Genomic DNA, 15,572 nt, shown 5'->3' with positions numbered 1-15,572 from the left:
AAAAGAATATTGATGTTATTTGTCTTCCAACAGCGCATTTCCAGAGTCAGACTATGCTGTTCTTGGTCCTGAATCAGAGTTTAGTATAGGAAGGCTGATGATTGAGCAATCTAATTGAGATAATAGAAAGTCATGAACTAGATCCTCTTGGTGATAATTATTTCCTAATTTTGTCCTATTATTTACTACAAATGTTGATTGTTCTTGAACAGACGACTGCTGACTTGTAATTCCAATGTCTATGCTTTGCTTTCTTATGTGATCAATTTGAACATCACTATTTGGATAAGAATTTCTTTTATAATTTTGGAACTTGGATATTTGCTTCTTGTTACTCCAATATTGTTGCATACATGCTATTTTATGAGGCATTTAAAATTTCACTTGACAAGTTTAATAAATTATCCAGTGGTGTTACATTATTTAGTTTATATATATATTTAAAAGGCTTTGAGTAACATTTGACAGGTGAGGCACTGGATGTGGGTATGCTCGTTGGTTTTTCTATGGAAAGCATTCTTTCAAATTTTCCAGTTTGGGCACTCATTTCATGAATAACAGCTTTATCAAGGTAACCCACAAATTGTTCTGTTAGGCTAGAAAAATGCTGTGAGAAATTATAGAGTGTATTCCAAGATCTGTTTTCTGGTGTCTGCTTATTAGTTTTCCTCTTTAGTTTATCATCGACAGTTGTGTGGCCTACTTTAAAAGACAACGGGATCTGTATATCTTTTCTCTGTGCTGTAGGCATTGTTTTTTTGGGTTTGAAAAGAGAAATAGATTGATCTCCAATTATAGATTTGAGGATTTCACAATTTCTTTCTAAAACAAAATTTGTTCTTTTATGTAGGTAAATGTTTTCATTTTCCAATGGATGAGAAGAAAATCTATTTTTTGTCAAAAGTAACATTCGTACATATTCTGAGTCATGGAAAATTATGGGATTTGTGTCCTTTTGTTCCTATGGATTAAAGAAAAGAGTAATTAGTTGTAAGTTCATTGAGTCAAGAAAGCTCCATATATTTTTAAACATGTAAATAAAATTGTAAAATATTCTAAAAATGACTACATACAAATATTTAATATGAACAGTAGCATTATTCAAATACATGAAAATACTGTATTTGTATATAATATACATCCTTCTTATCTTAATATTCTATAGAGATGTTAGTCATGAAACTTGAACTTTTGACCTTAAATGTTTTTTGAAATAAATTGGAATACGAAGAAATAAATAGATTTGTTAAATATCTGAGGTAGTGCCACTGATAAATAGGGTAGTTGTTCTGGCATTTCTTAGGTTTCCATGTTCTAGAAATTAAAAAGCATACCAAAAAATGGATTGAGTCAAAGTGCAGAAGAGACATAACTGATTACAGGCCAAAATTACAAATCTGGATATTCTAGTAAATAATTCAAAAAATTAAAAATTATCTCTACAACTGTTATTATTGTACCCTATACTTAGCACCTAACACCTGACACCTAAAAAGTGCTCAATATATATTTGTGGAATAAAATAGCCAAAGTAATAGACTGACTCAATAATAGATCATTTTTATCACGGTAATAGCCAAGTCTGCTATTATTACTGAAAAGATGACAAAGATCTAGTTTTGCAATCCACTGGTGATGCCAATATTACCTATTTAGCCATCGTAATGGATGTTTGTAATGTTTTTGGTCTGTCCAACGCCTTAGGACATTTTCTGCTTGATAAGTCTATGTACCCTTAGGTAGAGGCAAGAACCATGTTTGTCAGCTTCTTTGCAGTTAGGACATAGGCATTTGCTCTAGGCTCTGCTGTTCAGATACACCTATGAAGTCTTCAGTTCAGAGAAAGCAAGCACTGTGAAAAAGTATTGGGAAAACTATTCTAGTGAGGGTGGTAGGAGTTATATCTAGCTTTGAACAACAGCAGTAGCAAATACCTTAGAGTATTCCCTGCTCAGCATCGGAGTTATAAACTGTTATCTGTGACAACAGCATGGGCCTCAGTGGAGCAGTCTGGGGCTATATAATTAGGTGATTCCTGGCTAGACAGCTTTCGAGCCAGACTGCCTCTCTAGAGAGCATGAGTTACTAAATAGCCTTTAATAAATGCACTTTCTGGTTGAAAAAGCCAAAACAGATTGTTGGAAAAATGGACACATGGTCATGGTCCCATCATTTTAGAACTGGGATCTTGTTATATTGTACAGGCTGGATTCAAATGCGTGGGTTCAAGCAATTCCCCTGCCTCGGACTCCAGAGTAGCAGGGATTATAGGTGCACACCACTGCATTCTGCTAGATTGCTACAGTCATTTTTTAAAAAATCCTTTTTATTTTATAGTTCTATTATAATCAAGCAAATTTGATAAAGCCTTCTTCATAAAGAAAAACACTGAATTTTCAGCTAGTGTAAAGGAATGCGTTGTTTGGGGGTTATGCAAAGTGCATTAAGAACTTAAGTGCTGTTATCACTTTGGAATATGAAACCAAGAGGTAAGAAGGATTTATCAGAGATTCTGGTCACTAAAATATATGGGTGATTCCCGTAAGTTGTATGACTACACATATTTACTTAACGAGAGATGATATGCTTATTACCATGTGAGAAGTTACTGTCTTTGTTGAACTAACGCTGATTATCTTGGCATGCGGATTTTTCAGTTCATCCTCAAAGCACAACGGGAGCAAGCTTTTCTTTCTTACTGACTGATACTTACTTAATCGATAATTTCTGACCGATTTGTTTTCTTTTATATTAAAATCATTCATCTGTGGAGATTTTTTTCTGAAAATAAACACAATTCAGGGCAATGTTCATAGGGCTGATTGCAGCTTGTTAGTTCTTGTCTGCCTCCTTTTATCCCTGGAAGTCACTGCCAACTTCTGCACCAACCTCTCTCCCACAGACTTTCGAACTGACAAGATCATCCCTTCCTGCCTGCTTTGTGGGAGAAAACAGCAAGAGTAGGAGTGGAAGCAAGAGAGTCATATATATACCTCTTTGGATTTTGAGTGGGGACGGGTTGTATTATTACGTAGGTTGAGGAGAACACCAAAGGTAGAGAGGTATTTGCAACGTCCTATGTTGAGATTCTGAAAGAAGCTTCGCAGCGCAGCTTCATGCCAACACAGGGTGGCCCCAGATTTGTTAAGAGGATAGAGTAGTGTAGTCAGGCAGAGACAGGATATAGTTGTTGTTGTTGTTGTTGTTCGAAACGGAGTCTGGATCTGTCGCCCAGCCTGGAGTGCAGTGGCTCGATCTCGGCTCACTGTAAGCTCCGCCTCCCGGGTTCATGCCATTCTCCTGCCTCAGCCTCCCGAGTAGCTGGGACTACAGGCGCCCACTACCAGGCCCGGCTAATTTTTTTGTATTTTTAGTAGAGATGGGGTTTCACCATGTTAGCCAGGATGGTCTTGATCTCCTGACCTCGTGATCCACCCACCTCAGCCTCCCAAAATGGTGGGATTACAGGCATGAGCCACTGCGCCCGGCCAGGATATAGTTTTTAAACTGAGTTAAACCTAAAGTGGTTGTTCATTATTGATTCAAACAAAGTTTGAAACACACTGGATTAATGATTTTTTCATTACATAAAGTTTGAAGGGTTCATGAGAAAAATGAGAACTTTATCCAAAGAAAAGCTACTTTTTCACATCCATGTTGTAGTGTAAGTAAATGTGTGCATTTACTTAAAAAAAAAAAAATGTATTCCCTCTATTCATTTTTCCATGCCTTTCTCTCCGTTTGACAATACTCAAGGTCTGGATGTGATATCTAGTGGCTAAGCAGTCTTGGACCATTCGTTCGATTGTACTGTGGAACTAAATGATAACAATAAGGCAGAATAAATTTATTCTGGTCAATTATAAAATGTATCCTACTAGAAACATCATTAAACAGAACAAAATACTAAGTATTTTGAAATAAATTACCTTTTATTTCTATCACCTTCTAAGTGACCAACAGAATCCAATGGTTTCCCAGGTTTTTTTTCAATTTGACCTGAAATTTTAAAAGATTTTCATAAAAGACACATAGATATTCTGACATTTAGGAAAATATCTTGCACAAAATATTTTACAATTTAAAATAACATATGGAAAGCACCTAGTGTAGTGCCTGGTCTATAGTAGCTACTCAGTAAATATTTCTTGAATGAACTGGAAAAGACTGAGATCAAAGCTCCAGTATTTGGCTAAAACAGATCAAACATAAAAGTGGTCTTGTAATGAGCCGAGATCGCGCCACTGCACTCCAGCCTGGGCGACAGAGCGAGACTCCGTCTCAAAAAAAAAAAAAAAAGTGGTCTTGGAGATTTTTTGTGGAAGAAAGGCATCCCTACATTTTCAAATCTCTCTGTTATGTGGAGTCATTATTAACCAGTAGGAAGCTTCAGATGGTTATCACTTGGTAGGGAAGGAAGACAGCTTGCAGATATCAAACAGATCTTGCCATGTGGCATGAAGTAAGCATCCAAGGTTGATCTCTTCCAAACATGTCTGGTGGCCACTCCAGCATTTTTCTACACACACATGTTATTAGCAACAGTTTCAGCTTTTTCCTCATCCTCAAGTAGTTTATATTCTAGTGCAGTACTTCACAGTCTTTCCCATTTAATTGCAAGCATACTAATTTATATTATTTGTCCAGTATACTGGAATAAATGCTTGAGTCTAGGTAGGCTACCATAGGGTCAACTGAGCAGCCTTGATGGCCAAGGAATCAATATTTCAGCACATCTATAACCCCCTCCAAGCACAACAGTTTGCCACAATACTATTTGGGAAGCTCTGTTCTAGAGGGAGGAAATGGTCAATAAACAAGTAAACCAGCTGGGCATGGTGGTGTGCCCTTGTAATCCCAGCTATTCAGGAGGCTGAAGTGGGAGGACTGCTTGAGGCCAGGAGTTTGAGGCCAGCTGGGGCAGTATAGTAAGACCCCCATCTCAAAAAACAAAAACAAACACAAACAAAAAAAAACCCTGACAACAACAAAAACAAGTAAACCAACCAACAAATAAATATATAATATAATTTCGAATACTTTGGAAGTATTTGAAGCATTCAAGTATTATGGAAGAATATAAACATAGTAATTCACCTAGGGTGGCTATAGACATCCTCTTTTAAGAAGGGATATTTGAGCTGAAATTTGAGTAAAGAGAAAGAGGCAGAGGAAACAGCAAGTGTGGAGGTCTCAGTGTGAAGTCAGTGTGGAATGCTGAAAGAACAGAGAGGCCAGTGTTGCTTGGGTGCAGTGAATTAGGAGGAGAACAGAGTAAGATGGGTTGAAACACATAGCAGGGCAAAGTCATCTAGGGTTACATAAGCCATGGTGAAGAGTTAAGATATTATTCTGGTTACAACAGAGATCCTTAGGAGGGTTTTCAACAGAACAATAATGTAGTTTCATTTATACTTTAGAAAGATCACTCTGCTCGCTCAGAGATGGATGGTCTGTGGGGAGAAGGGGGAATGTGGGTGGCAAGAGTAGCAATGGAGTAACCAGTTAGGAGGCTGTTGGTATTATCTAGATAAACATGTTGGTGGACTCGATAAGGATTGTAGCAGTGTAAGTGGTGAGAAATGGTTGGCTTCAGTTTCTACTTAGAGGGAGATCCAACTTTTTCCCATTTGCAGGAATGGGATAGATAGAAAAACAGGCCCACTGACTGAAACAAGGTGCTGGGTTAAGGATCCCTGACTTGTGAAAGGAGAGTAAAAATCAGTCCTTTCCATTGCCAACTGGCTAACCTGGAACTAAGTCAAACCACACCAGAGATGGATGACTGAATCTGCCATATCCCCAATTATCACCCTGGCAGAGGAATCCCATTCACAACTCTAAAATCTAGTATGGCCTGAGGGCCATGAGGTCTGAGTAATGGCAACTGCAAAACTTCTGGAAAGGAAAGAGTGACATATAGTGAGTGGTGAATAAGAGAGAGAGAACCTTCTGAAATTCTAAAACATATGAAAAATATTGCCAGGTGCAGTGACTCAGACCTATAATCCCAGCACTTTGAGAGGCTGAGGTGGGTGGATCACTTGAGGTCAGGAGTTCGAGACCAGCCTGGCCAACATGGTGAAACCCCACCTCTACTAAAAGTACAAAAATCAGCTGGGCATGGTCGCGAACACCTGTAGTCCCAGCTACTTGGGAGGCTGAGGCAGGAGTCGCTTGAACCCAGAAGTTGGAGGTGGCAGTGAGGAGAGATCATGCCACTGCACTCCAGGCTGGGTGACAGGGTGAGACTCAGTTTCAAAAAAAAAATTATAATAATAAAACATATGAAAAATACAAATCTAAGAAAAGCAGCAAACAAAATCTACAAGAGGGTCAGCAATACAATTAAATAGAAGAATCTAAAAATAAACTGAAAACCCTTGCTGTCTTAAGATACATACCTCAATTTTAAGATGTATAGTAGCAAGTGTCATACTTAAATTAACAGCGTCAATTGATGACATCTTAGATTTGATAAAATATGTTTAGAAATTTCAAAGGTATAAATAAAATTACATTAGAGAATAAGCTATTATTCGATAAAAACAGACTAAGGTAAAAATAAAAACACGTCAATATTTTAAAAACTGGAAATCTTGGAAGTAAGAAATAAAAATCTAGATTACATGGGCAAAGGGAAAATTAATGAATTGAAAGAAAATGTTGAGGAATTCACCAAGAATGCATAGAAAGATAAATAAAAAACCTGAAAGAACAGTTCAAAATCATGAAAAACCCACTGCAAGTCTTGGACATTTATCCAATAGCTTTGGAAGAAGAAAATAGCAGAAATGGTAAATAATCTATATTTGAAGAGATGATAATCAATAATTCTAACTGACAGACGTGTATTTCAAGGATTGAAGATGACAGACAGAATACATCTATATCCAGACACTTTGTACTAAAAATGCGAATCATAAAGAATAAAGAGAAAAGTCCTAAAACTACCAGAAAGTTAAAAACAGTTTTTCTATAGAAGAATGACAATTGGACTATGAACAGAATTCTAATCTATGAATGATTCAAGAAGATAATAAAGTTATCTGTAAAGTGCTGAGAAAAAATAATTTACAGTGTAGAAATTTACATAAACTCAACTGTCATTCCAGAGTGACAGCAAAATAAAGGCACTTCAGATATATAAGGATCCAAAGAGTTAACAGCCAACAGGTCACCATTGAAAGAATGACTAACACATGCTCTTCAGGAAAAATGCAATAGAACACAGATGGAGCTAGTGTGGTGGCTCACACCTGTAATCCCAGCACTCTGGGAGGCTGAGGCAGGTGGATCACCTAAGGACAGGAGTTTGAGAGCAGCCTGACCAGTTTGGTGAAACCCCATTTCTACCAAAAATACAAAAATAGCCGGGCGTGGTGGTGCACACCTATAATCCCAGCTACTTGGGAGCTTGCAGTGAGCCAGGGTTGCATCATTGCACTCCAGCCTAGGCAACAAGAGTGAAACTCTGTCTCAAAAAAAATAAATAAATAAACCACAAATGGTAGGATACAGGAGTCAATGATGAGCACAGAATTTGATAAACTGCTATGTATTTAATCAGCATTGTCTTTAAAAACTAATAGTATTTTGTATTTTAAATGAAATATTGTTAATATTTGCTACACTTGTATAAGCTTTTTGCAGTTATTTTAATCTATCGTATTTTTGGTGTTTTAGACTTCTGTCAGCCTTTTGTTTTTTTCTTTAACTTTGCTTTACTGAGGTATAATTTACACACAATAAAATACACGTATTTTAATGTAATGAACAGTTTGATAAACATTGATAAATATATGCACTCATGTAAGTAAAATCAAGATATAGAGTATTTCCATTATTCTCTGATAGTTTCCCCCCGCCCCCTTTTAGTCAATTCATTTGATTTGTTCTGTTCTTTCCTTCAAACTCACTGTTTATCTCAGTGTTGGATACCTGTTTTCTTCCCTCAATATACTATCTTGTCTAATGTGGTCATATTTTTGTCCCCTTACACTGCACACTGTATATATTCCTAAACCTGCTTTTCGGATTTCAATTCGGTTTACTTCAATGTTTATTTTACTCTTTGAGGCTTTTAACATAATTTTAAGTTACCTATTAGCATTACTTATTTCTTTAAAAATATTTTTTAATTCTGGTAGCATCATTTCATCCTTGATGATTATGTTTTACATTTCCAAATCTTACTTCATAGAATTCTGATTTTGTTTAACTCCTTCAGCATATAGAACAATTATTGTTTAAGTTTATTCCTGGTTCATGGGGTACAAATTCTGCCAAAATGTGACCATCAGCTATTTTTTAAATTATGACCTCTCTTCGCTATGGAATTTTTCCATAGGTCCCATGCTTTGTTCTTATTTTTCTTTCTGCTCAGCTTTGAATCAGATCACTTAAATGTGGGCTTATTTATTTGTCCAAAAATAATAGATGTAATTTTTTTTATGTTCTCCCTGTTTACTTGGGCACTGTTAAACTCTCCCCTTAGAAATTGACATGTAAATCCAGATGTTGTTACCTTTTCTTATGAGTTCAGGCGCTCAGCTACCTGAGTAGGCTGCTAAGGAAGCTGTAGCCCTGGAAGATGGTGGAGAAGTTTGTTTCTGGGCACTGTATATTTTGTGAAACCTTTTCATGACCCCAGGGTGGTGGTGGTGGTGGATACTCTGTTTATGTGTGAGGTATCACTTGGGTTTCATTTTTTTCTCTCTCTCATGGGGTAAGCAAGTTAGTTTGGTAGTTGAGGGAGGAACTTAGTCAAGTAAGGGCCTCATGGCTCACAGGCTATTTGATGGAATTGTGTTTTTTCTTTGCAGTTATCATTGGTCACAATCTAAAAATCGTTCCTAGAAAACTGTATTTTGTCTCTTCTGTTATCAACCCTCCTTTCAAGTCCCTGCTCCTTCAAGTTAGGAGGTTTTTACCCTAGCTCTGAGTACATCTAAAGCAATACGAGGAAGCCAGAGAAAAAAGTGACAAGTTATGATCATTATATTTCTCTCCAAATATTGCTCGCACAGGCTTTGAATGCTGCTGACTTACAATGAGGAAAGGAATCCCAAGGGGAGACTTTCACATCTTTCTTGGACCTATCATTGATAACAAACTCCATTTCTTTAAGTTTAATGTAAGAGAGAGAGAGAGAGAGTGTGTGTGTGTGTGTCTGTGTGTGTGTGTGTGTTTGTGTGTGTGTGTAGTGGAGTCGGTGGTTATAATAGGGGATTTTTTTCAGAATATTCTCTATTGGCTCTTTCAATGGTTATTCCTTTCTCCTAAGAAATGGAATTGTGCGCTGACTTCTGGAAGATTCTTTCAAACTGCTTCGTATTGTAATATGTGACAGATTTTCTTTGAGTTAGGGATAAAATGTCCCAGTTTCAATTTAATAAATTTTTCTTCTCTATTTTCTTTTTGTGTTATTCATTCTGGCCAGGATGAACTTGTATTTATGTTGACAACTTTCCCAGAAGTCTTACTTTGGGACTTTGATAAAAAGTATAAAATGCTTCCTTAGAGAGACTTAAGAACTTTTCTAAAGAGAGATTGCTTTGCTGAACTAATAGAACATCCTGTCACTGCTTTCAGGGAACACTTCAGAGTAGATGTGGCATCTGAATGGAACCTTCAAGGTTAATGTAGTAAATGGAGGTTGCCTACTTCACATTCATTTTTTACCCTTCTTTACTAACAGCACTCCAGTCTTATCTCCTTCCAAGGAACCATGTCCTTCAAAGAAGGCTGGTATCTTTCCTGGCTCAATGGAGTAAATCTTAAGTAATCTAAGCTGTGTTTTTCAAAATGTGAGCTACAAACCATTCATGTCTTGTGAAATCAATTTAGTGTATCCTGAATAGCATTTTAAAAAATGAAGTAGAATAGACTATAACAGAATGTATCATCTGGATCCTTAGTAATTACTTTACAAAATACAGAAATACTACAATCAAATTCAACTGACAGAGAGGAAGAGAGATAATTAGGACTCTAGGAAGCTGAATCTTCTGCTCCGTGTGTGTGTGTGTGTGTGTGTGTGTGTGTGTGTGTGTGTGTGTGTAATATAAAAAGTATTTCCTACTGTGGCCACGTTAAAAGTTGGAAAAAATGATCTAAGCCAATGATGATTTATTGGTTTAGATGTGGATGCATGAGGCTCTTTGAGCCAAAGAAACATAAGGGGGAGTTGGCTTTGGGAAAACATTTTTTTCATTCTTACCAAGGCATAAAAAGCATTTCTAGTCACACAAGCTATATTGAATAGTTGTCATCATACTGTACAGCAAGGATAGGAGGACAAGCTACCTGCTAAGACCATTGAGGAAAGAGAGGAACTGGACATTTTTTCCACCACTGTATTCCTCTATTCAATCTCAGCAGCCACAATCAGACAGACAGAAAGCACGAGAATATTTTTTTTCTTGCATCTGTGGTGGAAACCTTAGCAGTAGACAGTAACTACTCCAGGTCTGTCAAATAGATGCATGGAACTGAATATCTAATGACATTATAAAGCCCCTGAATGAGCCAACCCTGCAAATGCCTTTCTGATGGACTTCTTGTTTTTTTAGATAATAAATATCTTTACTGTTTAAGCTACAGGCAGTTGGATTTTCTTTTATTTGAGGCTAAAATCTCTTAACTATGAAAGTCGAACAGGAATCCATCAGGTGAAAACATATGTTTGAAGCATAGGCAACAGACAATGAATCAAATCACACAGTAATTTGGTTAACTAAGTAAAACAGCCTGTTAAATATGACTAGAATCAGTGTGGTGCGGATAGGTTTACGAGAAAGAAAAGAAGGCTGGAGAAAGATCGTTATTGCAGTGTGATCAAAGACTAATATTTCTTAGTTAAAGATTTTCTTAATGCTTATACCCTAAGTTCAGATGCAGGTAACTTTCAATTATTTCAATGTAAACATGCAATTTCTATACCTGTAAATAAAGTAGAGTCTTTTTCCTTTTTATGAGCATTAGACTGAATGTTGAACATAGGAGAAAAGTCTGTAGAACTCAGTGATCTTCTACATGCTTGTCTATGCTGTGAATGTAGAACATTCAGAGGCCTTGCATTTTCCATCTAAACATCAGGAAAAATGGAAAATTATCTTAGAAATGATTTCTTTCCATGTATATTAATAAATAATTTGTGTTTGAGTATTCACATTTGCAATATTGAATTATGATAACTAACAGCTGTCTGGTTCTTTAAATATTTTCAAATGTGATTTAATTCTCAGAAGAACCTACTATGAGATGAGCATTATCAATGAGAAAACAAACCTTCAGAAGTTAAAAGATCTGCTTATGCTCACACTTTTTACTAATTTTATTTTCTTTGTCTATGAAACTTAACCTTTATATTCACATAAAATTTCTCTCTCCAAGTTCAGGGGAAGTCTGAAGTTCAAATACTGAGAAATAAAGCCTTCTCTGTTTTAACAAACGATTACTCTCTCTAACATAGAGTAGGTACAGCAGATCAGTTCTGAGTAGAGAAGAAACTGAAAAACAATGATCCGGCTTTTCCTAGACTAGAGGATCAGATTGGGTCCATATATTTTTTATTAAAATGCACATATCTAGGCATTCAAAATATACATATGCACATGTTAATATAAACGGAATACTTTGTGGTTCTCTGTTAACAAACTAAACAAATAACTGTTTGGAGCCCATTTTTTTCACACTAGGCACAGAATATATTTCATTCTGGATAATATGAAATAAAAATAAGGTATATGACAAAAGTTTAGGCCACAAAGACCTCACATTTTTATGGTATAGGATTTGCATATACAAAACAGTAGTAAATAAAATAGAGTAATATCACTAAAAAGCAAACCAATCAATACAATCTATAAATGGGGAAGAGTTTAAAAAGGGAGAGATATCCATAAAGACTAAAATAGACAGGAAAGATTTCATAGAGGGAGAAGAAAATGCTAAGATTTAAAAGATGAGGGTATTTCAGGCGAGGTCAACAGCATAAGCCTGGAATGTTCATAAGACAGGCAGAAAAACAGTATAGTTATATCAGGAAGGCATTAATCATTTATTGAGATTAAAAGATAAGTTCAAATAGGTAAGAAGATGAGTTGTGAGGGGGATAGACCACAGATGTCTTGAAAGACAAACAAAGCAACTTTATCCTAAAGAAAAATTACCAACATTGTCACGAAGAATTGGAAATTGGAGCCCATCAATAATTCTCAAAAGGAATATAAGGGAGTTTCAAATAACTACCTTTAAAACATAGTTTAAAAGAGTAACCAGCCCCAGATAGATTTACAGATAAGTTGTTTTAAGCTTTCATGGAAAAAATTGTTCTCATGTAATATAATATCAATTAAATTAAAAAGTAAACAACTTTTCATTTCTTTTTATAAGCTGGCATAGTCTTAAAAGCCAAAGTCTGGAAAAATAAAGAAGCCTACAAGCTAATCTTACCTATGACTTCAGGATTTTTCACAAATTTAAAATAAAATACCGATCAACACTATACTAGTACAAGTTTACAACAGCCAAATAAAATCATCAAGAAATTAAAGGTTTCTATATGTTATTATAACTCATTACCCATAGGTCAAAAGGATTAAAATGATGTAATTATTTTAATAGCTGCAATACTGATAAATCTGATAAATTTAACAACTATTATTGATAAGAACTATAATAAAACTACATAGAGATAATACTCTCTTAATGTGAGAAAGAATATTGGCCAGGTGCGGTGGCTCATGTCTGTAATCCCAGCATTTTGGGAGGCTGAGGCAGGTGGATCACCTGAGGTCAGGAGTTTAAGACCAGCGTGGCCAACACTGTGAAACCCGTCTCTACTAAAAATCCAAAATAAGCTGGGCATGGTGGTGCACACCTGTAGTCCCAGCTACTTGGGAAGCTGCAGCGGGAGAATTGCTGGAATCTGGGAGGCGAAGGTGGCAGTGCACTGAGATCATGCCACTGCACTCAAGCCTGAGGGACAGAGTGAGACTCTGTCTCAAAAAAAAAAAAAAAAGAATATTTAAACATAATTTTAAAAATTATATATATGTAAAAGTAACAGTCAACATCATCGTTAATGGTAATATATTAGTCTATGACATGGCAACAATAACATCTATCACCACAATTATTTATAAATTTTTAGGGAGTGCCCAGTAATGCAACAGGAAAAGATAATAAAAGTAGTAAAGACTGGGGAATTCTGATTCAACATAGCTGAGTAATCCTCTATCAGACCTACCTTCCCACAGATAAAAACCATAGACTCTAGACAAAATGCTCTAGATAAAATACACACACACACACGCACACACACATGCATGCACACACATTACCTTAAGGTCCTGGAGAATAAACAAAAGCAGGTGGCAAAGAGAAAGTATTGACACTTGGCATCACTGATTTGCATGGAGTGGAGTTGCTATTTGTATAGCTTTTAGCTTGTAGGCAGACTGAAGTTGGCATCGCAGGGAGCATCTAAAATTCTGCTAGAAAAACCATGTTGTTTCTGGCCAGAAGAGCCAGAAGACAAAGTTTGGGCAAACAAAGCTGCTGGAAAGTGAGAAAGGAATGATGCAAAGAAGAGAGCCAAAGATGGCAGCTCCATTTCCTGCATGAGAGACTCCTATGTGTAAGAGACTACCTGTTCAAGTCTCTGGTTAAACTCTAAACCATGCATCTTTAGAAACTCCTGCAAGCAGCCTGCTAAGGATAAAACAACTGAACTAAAATTTGAGCTGCTGTTCACGAGTCATTTTGTATTTTGAGTACAATCAAGATAATTGACTGCTAGAACAAAAACATCAATAAATTTTGCAGGACAACAGGAGAGTGCAGAGTCTTCACAATACAATAGTCACAATGTCCAAGATCAACCCAACTTGACCTAAAAGAACCGAGGAAGTGAGACCTAGTGTTAACATAAAAGACAATCCAACAAGACCAGATATTGAATGACCCAGACATTGAAATTAACAGATTTTATAGCAGCTGTTATAACTATGCTTGATGGGTCCGGCACGGCGGCTCATGCCTGTAATCCCAGCACTTTAAGAGGCCGAGGTGGGTGGATCACTTGAGGTCAGGAGTTCGAGACCAGCCTGACCAACATGGTGAAACCCTGTCTCTACTAAAAATCCACACACACACACACACACAAAATAGCTGGGGGTGGTTGCACACATCTGTAGTCCCAGCTACTCAGGAGGTTGAGACAGGAGAATCACTTGAACCTGGGAAGCAGAGGTTGCAGCAACTGAGATTGTGCCACTGTACTCCAGCCTGGGTGACAAAGCAAGACTTCACCTAAAAAACAAAAACAAAAACCAAACAAACAAACTAACAAAAAACCATGCTTCATGAAAAAAGTAAAATATGTTCAAAGTAAAGGAAAAACATAGGGAATCTTATCAGAGAAACAGAAACTACTTTTTAAAATGGAAATTATAGAATTAAAACATCTGTTAACTGGTTTAGCTTAAAACAAAGAGAAAATATCTGAGGGAATAATCTGAGAAATTCAGGAACCTGTAGGACAATAATGAAAAGTCTGACATGTTTAATAAGAACCTCAGAGGGAGACTCTTAGCCCCTTTACTTTCTTTAAAACACATCGAATTTCTGAAAGCAAAAATGATAATACTGTCCTCCAGGGTTTATAGTATTACATACAGAAACTATAGTACAAAGATTTGGGGAAGTAAATGGAACTATAAAATTTAAAGATTTCTACATCTTTATGTGAAGTAGTACAATTTTACTCTAGACTGTGACAAGTTGATGATGTATACTTTAATCTATACCCAAACCACTAAAAATCCCAAACAAATAAAAAGAGACATAACTAAAAGCCAACAGATACATTAAAGTGAAATTTTTATAAATATTCAAATAATCCAAAGAAAGGCAGAAAAGAAGGAACAGAGGAACAAAAAGCACAGGGACAAACAAACAAAAAAGAATAAAATGATCGACTTAATTTCACCCATATCAACAATTACATTAAACATTAATGAAATAAGCATTTCAATTAAAAGACATTGTCAGAATAGATTTTTTAAAAAGCAAGACTCAAGTATATGCTGTGTATAAAAAATGTACTATAAATATAAGTTGAAAGTAAACTGATGGAAAAATATGTACTATGTAAACAGGATGCATAAGAAGGCTGCAGTGGTTCTATAAATATCAGGTAAGATAGACATCTGGCCAGGCGCAGTGGCTCACGCCAGTAATCCCAGCCCTCTGGGAGGCTGAGGTGGGTGGATCACCTGAGGTCGGGAGTTCGAGACCAGCCGGACAAGCTTGGAGAAACCCTGTCTCTACTAAAAATTAGGTGGCGCATGCCTGTAATCCCAGCTACTCGGGAGGCTGAGGCAGGAGAATCACTTGAACCCAGGAAGTGGAGGTTGCAGTGAGCTGAGATTGCATCACTGCACTCCAGCCTGGGCAACAAGAGCGAAACTCCGTCTCAAGAAAAAGAAAAAGAAAGATAGATATCAAGAAAAATAGTATTACCAGAGACAGAGACAGACATTTCACTATAACAAAAAGATCAA

General features: G+C 36.5%; 1 protein-coding gene and 1 non-coding gene across 3 annotated transcripts in view; both read right to left on the bottom strand.

The window, feature by feature from the left end:
• Positions 1-361: 361 nt before the first annotated feature.
• Positions 362-15,572, bottom strand: part of C1H1orf141 (chromosome 1 C1orf141 homolog) — a 50,679-nt gene continuing 35,468 nt past the window's right edge. Inside the window, exons 4-6 of one of the 2 annotated variants that reach the window (XM_023207707.2) lie at positions 3,930-3,999; positions 2,595-2,781; positions 362-961 (exon numbers count right to left, since the gene is read on the bottom strand). In XM_023207707.2, the coding sequence (XP_023063475.1) occupies positions 362-961; positions 2,595-2,781; positions 3,930-3,999 (857 nt within the window). Of the gene's footprint in view, positions 962-2,594; positions 2,782-3,929; positions 4,000-10,944; positions 11,090-15,572 lie in introns of both variants that reach the window. The other variant, XM_023207718.1, reaches the window with a different exon arrangement.
• On the bottom strand, positions 10,355-10,489 carry LOC111541647. Its single transcript, XR_002731336.1, has one exon. It is a non-coding gene; the product is annotated as a small nucleolar RNA SNORA31 (small nucleolar RNA).

Source organism: Piliocolobus tephrosceles, chromosome 1 (genome assembly GCF_002776525.5).
Source record: "Piliocolobus tephrosceles isolate RC106 chromosome 1, ASM277652v3, whole genome shotgun sequence".
NCBI classification, from domain to species: domain Eukaryota; kingdom Metazoa; phylum Chordata; class Mammalia; order Primates; family Cercopithecidae; genus Piliocolobus; species Piliocolobus tephrosceles.
This window is presented reverse-complemented; position numbering and strand designations above follow the sequence as displayed.